General features: G+C 43.4%; 2 protein-coding genes across 3 annotated transcripts in view; both read left to right on the plus strand.

Moving 5' to 3' along the window:
* The first annotated feature begins 426 nt into the window (after positions 1–426).
* Positions 427–7,098, plus strand: LOC102208001 (protocadherin beta-15). Of its 2 annotated transcripts, XM_005719918.1 has the most exons (5): positions 427–2,962; positions 3,053–3,166; positions 5,591–5,649; positions 5,856–5,983; positions 6,281–7,098. In XM_005719918.1, exons 1-5 carry the CDS (start codon positions 644–646, stop codon positions 6,583–6,585), a joined length of 2,925 nt encoding a protein of 974 aa, XP_005719975.1. In that variant the 5' UTR covers positions 427–643; the 3' UTR covers positions 6,586–7,098. The 2 variants fall into 2 exon arrangements, with proteins under 2 accessions (XP_005719975.1, XP_005719974.1); XM_005719917.1 differs by having other exon boundaries at positions 427–3,166.
* Positions 7,099–12,085: 4,987 nt separating this feature from the next.
* Positions 12,086–14,173, plus strand: part of LOC102198739 (protocadherin alpha-C2-like) — a 2,470-nt gene continuing 382 nt past the window's right edge. The window contains exon 1 of the mRNA XM_005719962.1: positions 12,086–14,169. Within this exon, the coding sequence (XP_005720019.1) occupies positions 12,273–14,169 (1,897 nt within the window). The 5' untranslated portion in view covers positions 12,086–12,272. The remainder of the gene's footprint in view (positions 14,170–14,173) is intronic.

Genomic DNA, 14,173 nt, shown 5'->3' on the forward strand with positions numbered 1-14,173 from the left:
CGATGTTGGCTATCACCACGGTCCTGGCGCAGTAAGGAGCTGGGAAAACCAAGACAAATCCTTACTCATCCTCATCTAGTAAACCCAGCCTAGGAAAGGACACCCGTGACACACTTTGACTCCTAATCCAAATCTGGCTCTGACGTCTGGTATCAAACTTACGCCCTGTCCTCACTTTAATGGGTCAGGCGAACAGACACGCGGATGTGAAAGGGTTAAACGTCTACAGTAATTAGAGTCGTATTTCGCGTCAGCGTCCTCCAATACGGAGCTGCGAGAAGCCACGTCCACCCCCTCCATCTCTCTTTCCATCTCTCTCTCCCTCTCTCTCTCTGTCACACACACACACACACACACATACACACGCACCTCCCCACCGGCTCCTCCAAGTGCCTAATACACTGTAAAATCAAAGCGCGAGCCTCCCCCGTTCATACCGGTGTTGCGCGTGGAGCACAGCACCGAGAGAGGTGCTTTCACTCTGCTCCCGCTCTCTCATTCTAAGTATTCGGCAAAGTTACCCATACAAATAAATGTGACTAACTTCAATCTTAGGACAGGCTCCTTTTCTCTATTATGTACAGCTGAATGTCTTTATGAGGCGAAAGATGTCCGTGTGAGGTGCTTTACGCACGGGGCTGAAATGGATCACATTCTCTCCAGAGGCAGCTGGGTGCCGGTGACTGGCCTGGTTATATGTCTGCTTCTGTGCGCGTGTGTCGTGGACTTGGTTCTCGCGCAAATTCGCTACTCTATCCCAGAAGAGCTGGAGCATGGAGCTTTTGTGGGCAACATCGCCGAAGACCTAGGTTTGGATGTGGCAAAGCTGTCAGCCCGTCGGTTTCGTATCGTTTCTGGCGCAAAGAAACAGTACTTAGAAGTGAACTTGGAGAACGGGATTCTCTTCGTCAACGAAAAGATAGACAGAGAAGAGCTTTGTGAACGAAGCCCAAACTGTTTTTTGCACTTACAAGTGGTCATAGAAAACCCGTTAGAACTATACAGAGTTGAAGTGGAGATTTTAGACGTGAATGACAACTCCCCCAGTTTCCCGTGGAGCGAGTTTAATCTTGACATCACAGAGTCCGCTGCGCCCGGCTCTCGTTTCCCGTTGGAGAGCGCCCAGGACCAGGACGTTGGCACCAACTCTCTGCGCTCATACCTGCTGAGCGCAAACGAGCACTTCGCACTGAACATCCAGACGCGCAATGATGGGAGCAAGTTTGCTGAGCTCGTGCTGGACACCCCACTGGACCGGGAACAGCAGAAAAAGCATGAAATGGTTCTGACTGCTTATGACGGGGGCTCACCGGAACGCTCAGGGACAGCGCTGATAACTATTACAGTTTTGGATGCCAACGATAACGTGCCTGTGTTTGACCGCGCAGTTTACCGCGCGAGCCTGGTGGAGAACGCACCGAGAGGGACGCTGGTGCTGAAACTGAACGCCACAGACCTGGATGAGGGCTCGAACGGGGAGGTTACTTATGCGTTCAGCGGGCACGCACCACTCAAGGTGCGCGAACTGTTCAGCGTGGACCCCTACATGGGTGAAATTCGAGTGAAGGGTATTGTGGACTATGAGAAAGCAAGTGTTTATGAGTTGTATGTACAAGCGAAAGACAGGGGACCCTCGGCCGTGGCCGTACACGGCAAAGTGCTGGTGGACATCCTGGATGTAAATGACAACGCTCCCGAAGTTATCCTCACATCAGTGTCCACTCCCGTTCAGGAAGATGCGCCAGCAGGTACGGTGATAGCGGTTATCAGTGTTATGGACCGGGACTCTGGAGAGAACGGAAACGTTGACTGCCAAATTCCAAACAACGTTCCCTTTCAGCTCCACTCATCTTTTAAAAACTATTACACTCTTGTGACAAGCGAGTTTCTGGACAGAGAAACCGTGTCCGAATACAACATCACCCTCACAGCACGAGACCTGGGCTCTCCTTCGCTCTCTACCAGAAAAACCATTCTCGTTCAAGTGTCTGACATTAACGACAACCCCCCGCGGTTCTCCCAACCTTCATACACAGTTTATGTGACCGAGAATAATGCCCCGGGCGCTTCCATTTGCTCTGTAACTGCATTCGACCCCGATTCTAACCAGAACGCCTACCTGTCTTATTCTATTCTGGAGGGTCAGATTCAGGGCATGCCCGTGTCCACTTATGTCTCAATCAACTCTGACAACGGCAACATCTACGCACTGCGCTCCTTTGATTACGAACAATTAAGAAACTTTCAGATTCTGGTACAGGCACAGGACGCAGGCTTCCCCCCTCTCGCGAGTAATGTCACAGTTAACGTCTTTGTCTTGGACCAGAACGACAACGCACCTGTTATCGTATCCCCACTGCCGAAAAACGGCACTGTGGCCACAGAGGTGGTTCCGCGGGCAGTAGACGCTGGCTATCTGGTTACCAAAATAACAGCGATAGACGCAGACGCGGGGCAGAACTCCCGCTTGTCCTATCAGGTGTTACAGGCTACAGACCCGGGGCTGTTCAGCGTAGCTCTGTACACGGGAGAAATCAGGACTATTCGTCGAATAGTAGAAAAAGACGCAACGAGACAGAGACTGGTAATATTAGTCAAGGACAACGGGCAGCCACCGCTTTCCGCCACTGTCTCCATTGTCCTCACAGTGGTAGACAGCGTGCCCGAGACCCTGTCAGATTTCGGGGACCTCACACTCAGCCCGCAGCCCCCTTCAAACCTCGCTCTCTACTTGATCGTGTCGCTGAGCACTATATCCTTAATATTCCTGGTGGCTATCATCGTGCTGGCTGCAGTAAAGTGCTACAAGGATAGCGAGACTCTCAGCGGGTACAACCTGCCCCCCCTATCCTGCTGCTGCTGCGGGGGGTTTCAGCCAGAGCCGCCCCCGGAGATGTTCAAAAAATCCAACCTCAACCTGCAGATTTCATCCGCCGCCAAAGTGCCCACGAACTGCATGGAGGTGAATGGAAATAGCAGTCTCTCTCAATCATATTGTTATAAAGTCTGTCTAACCCCCGAATCAGCCAAAAGTGACTTTATGTTTCTGAAGCCGTGCAGCCCGAGCAGCACACCGAGGAACAACGAGGCAAAGAGCGCGGAAAACTCGTGGAACGCGCAAAGCCGGAGCGCATCTGTGAACAACGGAGCAACTACTCCCAGTGAGGTAGAGTGAAATCAGCATATAGTATAAAACAAAGGAGAGCGAGCGTTTAATTCCACCCCATTCCACACACTGACACAATAACAACTATCAACTCAGTTTCCATCAGATGTGAATCTAGACTGTGACATTCTCCCATGAAGGTCAAATCGCGCATGCCATACAGGCTGGTACTCAACTTGAGGAAAACCTTCAGTAAAGTCACTCTTTTCTTCTATCACTCCCTCGTTAGTGTTTTCGCACAGCGTGTCGTCTTCACAGCGTTTTAATATAATTGTGGCAATAATGAATTCTAATTGTGCTGCCCATGTTAATGTTTTGCACCCGGGAAATGAAATGAGACGACGTGAGATTACATTTTAATTGACATGTTAATGAAAGTGTAAAGCCCCATCTTGCGAGGAGCATATGCTGTGCAAAAAACCGTGTCTGAGAACGAAGTGAGATGTCAATTACTGCACGAGAGGAAGATGAGATGTAGTTCAGGCAGTCTCCTCTGTTCAGTCTTGGTATCAATTCAAGCATTTAATAATAATTCGAGAACTAATTATAGAGATTGTGACCTGCGAGAACAATGTCTACATCATCCAGTGTTATTGCCACACAGTTTTCATGCAGTGACGTGGCGCCTGCACACACCTGCTTCCAGCGTATCTACCTGAACAAAAAGTCAAGGTTACAAACATGAAGGTGAATGGCAGCTGTTTGAAATTGTCAGCCTTGGGTTCAGGCAATCCATGTCACGGGCACTCGGGTTTGTGAACACGCCTTCTTGTTTTCAAACTAACAATACAGGACAGATAACCTCACTAACTATGCCTCAAGGGCACAAGGACGACCGAACCATTATACCAGACACAATGTGGCGTATTCGCAAGAGGGGGTGGCTGTCCATTATTGATGAAAAATGGCAAATGGTCGGTTTTGGGGAGACAGGGGAGGACATCGCGAGGGGAGGGGGCAAGGAGAAGGAGGGGGCGCAAGGACATGGCTGGACTGAGACGTGGACAGCCTGTAGATCGGCCCCAGCACTGTCCTCTGAATGCGAGGAGAGAAAGAGAGATGTGGCTTCATATTTGTCGAGCAAGGGTGGGGAAGAGGAGGGGGTGAAAGGGAAGGAGGGAGAGGGGAGAAATGAGACGAGGAAGGGGGGTAGTTTACAGAGGAAGGGTGTCTACGCCCGTGTTTTTTTTTATTTTATTATTTTTATTATTATCATAATAGACGGAGCAGCAGACCATAAATATGTGCGTAATGCCGATTCCGGTATGAATCGGTCCTGACTCTTTGTCCCCTCCGGTCTAATAGCGTGGAGGGGACAAAGAGTCAGGCCCTTGATACCAGACTCCACCAGGCTGACTGAGAAATGTCAGCCCGGTCACTGACACATACACCTCTGGCCACAAGAGGGAATTCGAGGTCACGGTGAATGTGCCGCCTGTAGCTAAACTCCTTCAGGAGAAAGTGTCCTTCTTTTTATTAATTGGCTCCACCAAATCACCCGGTAGTGCCCCTCAGCGTGCTCACGTGAGTCACAGTGAGGTTGTCTCTGGCGCGTCAAAGACAAATCACAACGAATCACAAATACTCGAAGCAAGTGCATAACCGCGCTTAAGTTGACGAATTGAAGGTGAAAAGGGAGATTAAACACACATCTAAGCGCGCACGACACACAGGAAAGGTAGGCGAATGTGATGTGTGCCACGGTGTGAATGCGTGGCGAGACGTGCTGGGTTATTCCATTTACAGCTGCGAGGGCCGCAAACTTTTCAAGGCTCTCTGCGAGACTTTTAATTAAAAACCTTGCTCGAGGAGCGTCAGGCAAATATTAATGTAAAATGATGCATAAAATCCACAAAACAATGACGTGTGTAATTTTCTTAATTTCCTCCCTGGCACGGTTCCCTTTGAAGATTAAAATCATGTTTCGTTTCATCCCGGTGGGGTTCTAATTGGTTTTGTGCACAGCTGGCTGAGGACAGTATTTTGAATACCGATTCTAATAATAGCTTACGTCGCATTCTTCTCGTTAACAACTTTAGGTGAATTAATGGAGCGTGGAATCCATACTATGAGAATCAAATTGGAATAAATATCACTCGGGTGCTCTCTTTCACCCTTCCCGCTGCGCCACGGAGGATAAAAGCAAAACTAAGTGACAGGCGAATCGTAGCTGGAGGCGTCACCACCTCTACTCTTAAAATGAGCATGTTCTGCCAAACATCCACGGGGCGGCAGCCACGATCCATCTGAAAAGAATCGTGTCTTCAATTCAGGAGGGATCCCAAGAAAGTCTACTCCTGTCAGCTATCAGTGACCTCTATCATAACAGACATCGTTTAGATGAAATTAAAAATAGAGCCACACGGAACTGATCGTTGACATGAATACCCTTCCATTAACTCTGACAATATCTTCCCTCTGCAGCTAAAGCAGCCAAACACAGACTGGACTCTCACGAAGAACCAAAACTCCTCTATTAAAAGGTATAGTTCTGAACTTTGACCTGATTTCTGTAGAGCAGCATTATGACCTGCCCCCCCCACCCCCCAAACACACACAAACACGCACAAGTATGTGCTCAATAAAGCTCTAAAGCATAGTCTGCATAAAAAATGCTCATGTCAATATGATTTGCATTTTCATAAATATGAGTCAACGGTGTTGTTACACAGACTTATTTCATTTGTAGTTACAATTCCATAAACATGGATGGCACCCTCATGCGAAAAGCCATGCATGCAGACCCAGAAAACTATGTCACCTCAATGGCACCTGGACAATACTGGACCTGGGGTACTCACATGAGAGGCACGAAAGGTGAGAGAGGCTAAATGCATTCCTGCTTATGTATGCATATGGAGTATTTCATCTACACTACTTTAATATTACACACCCTGCGCATCCTCGTTCTTTAATTTTTTGACTTTTTTGTTATCCCCTTAACTCACTTGTAGCTGACGGCCTACCTCATCCTCACTAAACTGACCACTAAACAGATCACTGCTCCTTTTACTGCATTTAATCGTTAACAGTCCTTACAACAAGCTGTAAAGACACGAGTCAGTATTGAATAATAAGCAGTTGTTTCTTCTCTCCTTTCTCCTCATGTTATAGATTATAAAATGTCTCCTTCACCCAGTGGGATTCCCTCTCGCCCCTGGACTCCTCGGTGTACACCTCCTCCCCAGCAGCAGCAGCCTTCAATCCCCTCCCACCCGCACCCACACCCACCACCCGATTACCACCACAATGTGTACATCCCTGGGACGCCATCAGGCTTTTGCACCCTGAGGCCTGCCGCACAGCGAAGCGACCTAGATGTCCACAATTCATTTTCTACTTTTGGAAAGAAGCGCCGTCTCCAGATGTCGCCCCAGGGAGAGACTGCGATCATAAATAATGACCTGTACAATGACTGACTTTTCAATAACTGCCCTAATGGATGATTAAAAAGATGGATATCCTTATATGAAAACAGAGGTAGAGCCCACCCAGTACATAAATTAATGAACATATGATTTATAAGTGGTATGAAAATAGAAAGGGAAAGAGGAATAATGTATGGACAATCTGTTTTGAAGAAGGATAATGAAGGTCTGATGGCTATTTATTTGACATGCCACTGCAACATTGTCAGCATATGTGTCTGTTTTTATTATTAGAATTATCATTATTATTATTTAGACAATCAAACTGGAGCAGCAGTTACATCCAAAATAGTTTTCGAAAAAGCATTCGTGGACAATAATTTTGCACATCCTTATGAATTTATATTTTTTGGTTACATGAAAAAGAAGACGTGTTTTTCCTTTTTGTATCTCTGTTTGCTAACAGAGCTTGTGTGAATATGAAACAGTGAGTATGTATATGCAAGCTGCACCATGAAGCAGACTACTGTAATGACAGGGGAGGGTTCCTTCCTTTACACATGTACTGTATACATTTATGAAAATAAAGTATTTTTTTCATATCGCCTTCCTCTTTTCTTTCAAGCAAGCATTTGTGACCTGCTGTGATTCATAAAACATAATCCCTGCACCAAAACACAGATTCAGTCGATGTGCACGCATAAATGATTTAGATGTAAGTTTTCCAGATCTATGTTTAATTAGCCTGAGTTAATTATTTTGAGGTGAAAAAGTTCCAGAGCTACTTGTACAAGGGTGAAAAGCTTTTCGCCTTGGTAAGCTGTTTTCCACGGTGAGGAATAAACATAGTAAAATGCTAACATATGCTAATTGGAGTGCTTGCATTTCCATTTGCCCGCAGAGAATAGTGGGGTTCATTAACTGAACAAACAGAACCTCCTCTCTCGAAATATCACTTTAATTAAGACCACGAACAGGAATACAAGGAAGGAAAGGGAAAGGATGGGGGTGGGGGGCTCTTAACTCCAAATGCCACACCTGAATCTGAGCAAGGGGGCCTGTGGCTTCTCTCTCTATGTATGCCCTTTTATTTCTTTCTTCTCTGGGAATTAGTTCACAGCATCAACAGATGGGAGCTGGCCACTGGCCAGAAATGAGCAGGGTAATTAGGTTGTCCTATGGCTCAGATTGAAAATAATGTCGTTAATAAGGAAACGGGTGTCCATAGAGAGCATGAAGGGGAGCAGAGTAACCTTCTCTGTAGTAAGGTGATCCACAGGGACAGTGAAAGGGGCAGCCATTTTTAGATCGGCTTGGCTCATTTTCAGGTTTTGATCCTTTAAATAAAGTGGAAGTTGGACATTGTTTTTTTCTTTTCTGTTTTAAACACGTTCAGAAACGCCAAATTCGTGTATATAAAATAGATCACATACATATCAGCTTCCTTTAAAGTCAGCAACTGGTGAAATTGTAGTGAAATGATAAAATATAAAACCTCAACGTTTCTTCTCTTACAGCATAGCAGGACTTGTAAGGCAGACAGACTCGCTTCATTTCCACATCATGTAACCATTACTGTCGGTCGCACTGGGAGCTGTCCATTGTCATAGTGCTGAAACGGCTTTGTCCATTTGTGCCTCTAAATCCAACTGCAACGTTTCCTGTTGTCCACCAGAGGGCGCTTAGAGCACGGTGCAGCAGGCTGGATTTAATGCTTTCACAGCAGCCTCTCACATACATAAATCATGACCTCTTAAAATGTTTTGTTTTTAATTTTTAAGTAGTGATAAGAAAACAAAGTCATGAGGTGTAAATTATGCTCGTAAAATACAAATAAATTGCATCCCCCTCCCCCCCTCTCTAATGTCAGTGGTAGGTTTAACCAAAAAAAATACCAATAATGCAACAACATAACATTAGATGAAAACGCTGTTACAACACTGTTGCAACAACCTTGCATTCATTAATGTAAAAAAATGCTCTACTTAAATGAAGCAATTGAATGTTGCAGCTTGCTGTGGTGAAAAGCTTTAAATACTGTTGATTACATTAATCTCTGTTTGTTTGTTTTTTTAGTTAACCACATCTTACTCTGCAAACTAACTACTACAGTTTCCCCAAAATATAAACACATAAACAAAGTAGTTGAGTAAAAAACACACAATTACACAAAGAAACATAGATGAAATGTGGTTTAAATACTCAAGTAAAGGACAAAAAAAGGACAAGTGCCTCCGAAAACTACTTAGTAAACTGTAAGTTAAGTTATTTATATATTATAGATGTTTAAATTTGATTAATTTATGATCACAACGTTTTCACAGTAAATATACTGACCAGTTTTTTCACAGAATAGTTCCCCGGTAGAGGGCATCATTGAGTAAAAATTATTTTAGTGATCCACTTATTTAAAACTCTTATCCAACCCAGGGAGAAGTGTTCCCCTCCAAACAAAACTTGTTGGACAGAAAATATAACAGAAAATATTATGTGGACACCGTGTAAAGTACAAACAAAACAAACAAGCAAAAACAAAAAACTGGTCGAATCTCAGTGGGAGTCATACTGTCTGTTGCATGGGCCCCCATTTTTTTGTGTCTCTGAAGCCCTTTATGACTCAGTCTGTTTGCTTAGGGTTGTTGTCATATGGGCAGATCAGATTCTTCACTAATAGTCTCATGCGTGATAACATCTGAGCCTATATTGCAAAGCCTAGTGAGTTCTTGGCAAAAAGCATAATGAAAAAGTAATTAAAAATAATTGTAATAAAATGTAATAAAACTTTGGCAGTCAAGGAGTACTACCACTACTACCACATATATTAGTGAGCCACCATTTCATGAGTAAGATGGCTCAGTGTACATTTTTAAACTTAATTTTCAATCTTTAAGATAATTAAATGAATGTAACAATCATTTCCATCAAATCTGACTTTTTATATCAAGTGTGCATGGATTTTTTAAATGTAAAGTTGTGGTTTCAGATAATAAAATGTTTTAAATAAAGCACTCAAAACCATGAAGTTACATAAAGTAGTGACTCAGACACATTCACATTCTAGTGACCAGTGCTGTTTCCAAATTAGTTTCATCTTCAACAAATCTAAAATTATTTTGACCAAGACTATTTAGTAGAAAAAGTCAGGTTTCACATTTTTAGAGGCATTTTCTAGCCAATCCTTACAGTGTATGTACAAAGGCAATGGCATTTTAAGCAGTGATTGATTAGAAAATAACACATGTTGAATTAACACAAAAAACTACAAAAGGTGAAGATTACAGTTGGGTGTGACCTGATTAAAGCATCCATAGATACAGGCCAGACTCACCTAGTTCACTTGTGGGACCAGAAATAATAGATAATCAGATAACTGAGGTTAGATTGTTAGAAGCTGTGATGATCACTGGCACTCCTTTTGGCTCTTTTAAACGCAGGGTTCCCCTCATCATGATGAACTGTCAGCTTAGGTCTTTAAGGGAAACTTGATGGATTCAAGGAGATTTATTGTCATTCGCATCACATGTTTACATGAGGTGGAACGAAATTATGTACACATGGTCCCGGAGCAAGAAGAAACAGATTAATGAAGAAACAGTATTTTAAATTGTAAGTAAATTAATAGTTAAAAAAAACAAAAACAAATACAATTACCAGTCGGGAGAATAGATATAGAAATGTAGGTATAAATATAGGTATAGATACTTTAGCAGCAAACGGGCATAATGACCAGCATTGATAAAGTGACGGTGTCAGTAAGTGTCTTATTGTAAACTGTGATGTAATCCAGTTGCAGTACAGAAGGTAAACCAAAATACCCAGGTGATGTGTAGCTCTCTCTCTCTTCTGTGAACATGATGATCCATATACAGTGGAAGTCCCTAGTGAGCGGTTTATTACATTTATCAATCCCATTCTCCTTTGCCTTAAAACTATTGCACAAAAACACTTTTCCTTCTACGGGCTTCTCACAACAGCAGTTATGAGTGTACTTTAATGAGCAGATAATAATTTTATTGCAGCCCGGAAATACTTCCAGGCTCTAAGTGTACTGAGTGTATCCTTGACTATCATAGAGCTCACACTAATTAGAACATTGTGTAACATATTTTTTTTTCCATCAGTGAGATCTGCCTGTGGATCGCAGCTTGTACTCTGGCTTCCAGAGTACAACAGTCAGACTGAAATCAGGAACATAACGGTGCATGATAACTGTGCAAACATTTCAAATACACAGCCAGTGGTGGAAGGTAAAAAGCTGACCTTAATTTGCCTTTTTGTCAAGAACTTTGACAAAATAGTAATCTAAAAGGAGACGAATTGAACGGTGAGAGATTTTGCTAAGGCAGCTGCAGTAAACTCTGACACATGCTCTCTATCTTTCTCTCTTTCTCTGCCAACTGTAAACATCCTTTGATTGAGAGTATCACTCTTTCCTGATTCCAACCAGTCAGATTTTGGCACTACTCTCTGCTGCTGTCAGCTGTCATTTAGGTGTCAGATCAAGGAGGGACACACGTCTCCTTCACACAATTCACCTCCAGGTTTTATCACAGTGTCTTCTCACTGATTACATCACACCCAGCCACATCTTCATCATTGTTCTTCACCCCTACTGTACCTCTCAAATGTGTAGCCTTGTTGAGTATATGTGGTAAAATCTAGTAAACACTTGACTCTACTTACACTTCAACTGTTACTCATTGTGGATGTTTACCCTAAAAAACTTTCTGTTACTTGAGTCTCCTTAGACTGAATGCTTCCCCCCCTAAACTACTATGAAGTTAAATGCATACAATTTGTTTGTTTTAGTCCAATACCTACTTCAACTTCACTACAATTTGGCTGCTATCTTGTAGAGACCAACTACATGCGGATTTCTTGACTGTTTCCATATTACAGGCAAAACAAAACAAAACATGTTTTAAACTTTTAAAAATTAATATAAAAGTAAATGGAAATAAAAGTCACAAACTACAAACTGTAAAGTAGCATCTACCAGCACAGGTCATTTGCCAGCTTAGGGCAGACTGTAGCAGGCTGGCGTCAAGTAGTAACAGCGCCAACAGGCTTGTGTATAAAGGCACAGAAAGCTAGAAAAGGTTTATATCTTTATTATACAATCATATACCTCAGTAATGTAGGAGCTGTTATATACAGCTGTTTTAAATCATCTAGTGGCATGTAAATAAAATAAAGACATACCAACTTAAGGATAGTAGATTGTTTTATCCTCCATGATTTATTCCCTTGTTATAAAGACCTCAGACAATATTTGAAATTAATCCTTTATTATTACAAAACAAACAACTGTCTTTTGAAGACATGCCCGATGAATGAGAGATGTTGTCAGGATAAAGCACACAGTGCCGCTCGTGCGCCTGTGTGTGTGTTTGGTCCTTCCATGCGTCAGTGCCTTCCGAAGCTGCAAAGCTGATTTCAGAGCTGAAGAATTCAATACACTATGTTTAGCGTGTATCGCACGGTGTCACTGTTGACCACTAGAGCACACTACCACACTACTCTTCTTCTCTGAAGTCATGACACACCCATTTGTAAAAGCAAAGGACTGGTTTCTTAAATGGGCGCTTATGATTACATACACACAGAACCTTAATTCATTCATGTCTATTGTTTTTCTGGATTTTTTTTTTTTGCAAAGATACTCTGTGAAATCTTAAGAATCACAGACATAAAACGGCTTTTAGGATCTGGCTTATTTTTTTCCTGCAAAGGAAAGGATGAGATTTTGCATTCCCGTCTTTGTCTTGTGTGCAACATGGCCAGCCGCTTTGTCGGTGACACGGTACTCCATACCCGAGGAGAAGGAAAGGGAATCTGTTGTGGCTAATCTGGCTGCAGATCTGGGACTTGAGCCAGGAGGTTTGGCGCAAAGAGAGGTAAAACTTGATATTTTTTCCAACAAAAAATACCTAGATTTTAACAAAAAGACGGGCGAACTGTACATCGTAGAAAAAATGGACAGGGAATATCTTTGTCCGGCGAAACCCGCGTCCTGCTTTTTAAAGCTCGATGTGATCATAGAAAGCCCCTTACGTATCTTCAACATCGAGCTTGGAATAACGGACATAAACGATAACGCTCCACATTTCCGACGGGACAGAGTAGAGCTCGACGTTTCAGAATCTGCAACGCCGGGCGAGAGGTTTTCCCTGCCCAACGGCGTGGATCCAGATGTTGGTATAAATACAATTAAAACGTACAAACTCAGTGTTAGCGAACACTTCACAATCGAAATTCAGACAGGTAGCGACGGAACTCAGTATGTAGACTTGGTGTTGACCAAATCGTTGGATAGAGAACAGACTGCTGTTCATAATTTAATATTAACTGCAGTGGATGGCGGTGTCCCGGTGCGCTCTGGCACTGCTAATATTATTGTAAGAGTACAGGACACAAACGATAATCCCCCACGGTTTGATAAGCAGACTTATACAATTAACATGACGGAAAACACCCCAATAGGGACCTTAGTGATGAAGCTAAACGCCTCGGACCTTGACGAGGGTTTGAATTCAGAGATTGTGTACTCATTCACCCTTTACACGTCGGAGAAAACACAAGAGGTGTTTTCACTGAATCATAACACTGGAGAGATAACTGTGAAAGGAACCATAGACTACGAAGATATGAAATTCTATGAGATGCACATAGAGGCCAGAGACAAAGGCACGCATCCCTTACTTGGTCAGTGCAAAGTGGTCGTTAATGTGAAGGACATGAACGATAATTATCCGGAAATCATCATACAGTCTGTTAAAAACACAGTGGAGGAGAACGTAGCAGTAGGAAGTGTTATTGCACTTGTAGATATAAGTGATAGAGACACGGGGGATAACGGAAAAGTAAGCTTGACTATACATCGACCCATGCCCTTTACAATTAACACATCTTCAGATCGACCCATGCATTACAAGCTCATTGTGTCCGAGCCTTTAGATCGCGAAACAGTACCTGAATATGACATTACTCTAATTGTAACAGACGCAGGGATGCCACCTTTATCTGATAATGAAACAATAACTGTCCATCTGCTCGATGTTAATGACAACGCGCCACAGTTCCCCCAGTCATTTTATACTATACGTGTCATGGAGAATAACGCACCTGGGGCCTTGCTCAGCTCACTCATTGCCTTTGACCCCGACCTCCATGAAAACCAGTATCTAGTTTATTTCATAATAGAGAAGGAGATAGCCAACACATCCATGTCCATGCTGTTCTCCATCAATCCAGAGAACGGTAATCTTTACGCACTCAAAACCTTTGATTATGAGATTGAGAAGGAGTTTCTGTTCCACATCGAGGCCAGAGACTCTGGCTCTCCTCCTCTCAGCAGTAACGCGACCATCCACATCATTATTGTGGACCAGAACGACAATGCTCCAGTTATTGTGTCTCCATGGCGTGCACAAGGCTCTGTGGTGGAGGAAAAGATCCCCAGATCCACTGATAAAGGCTCCCTGGTTGCCAAGGTGATAGCCTTAGACACTGACTCTGTGCACAACTCTCGGATCACCTACCAGTTTCTACAGGTGACTGACGCCACCTTGTTCAGTCTGGACCAATACAATGGAGAGATCCGGACTATGAGGATGTTCAGTTACAGAGATCCACGCCA

The sequence above is a fragment of the Pundamilia nyererei genome, unplaced genomic scaffold (genome assembly GCF_000239375.1).
Source record: "Pundamilia nyererei isolate P.nyererei 1_Seehausen unplaced genomic scaffold, PunNye1.0 scaffold00001, whole genome shotgun sequence".
NCBI lineage: Eukaryota > Metazoa > Chordata > Actinopteri > Cichliformes > Cichlidae > Pundamilia > Pundamilia nyererei.

Excerpts from the sequence above, each read along its gene's own strand:
- LOC102208001 (XM_005719917.1), top strand. The coding sequence starts at position 644 with ATGGATCACATTCTCTCCAGAGGCAGCTGGGTGCCGGTGACTGGCCTG. Across the intron at positions 3,167-5,590 it reads GAGCAACTACTCCCAGTGAG|CTAAAGCAGCCAAACACAGA; the intron begins GTAGAGTGAAAT and ends TTCCCTCTGCAG. Across the intron at positions 5,650-5,855 it reads CAAAACTCCTCTATTAAAAG|TTACAATTCCATAAACATGG; the intron begins GTATAGTTCTGA and ends TTTCATTTGTAG.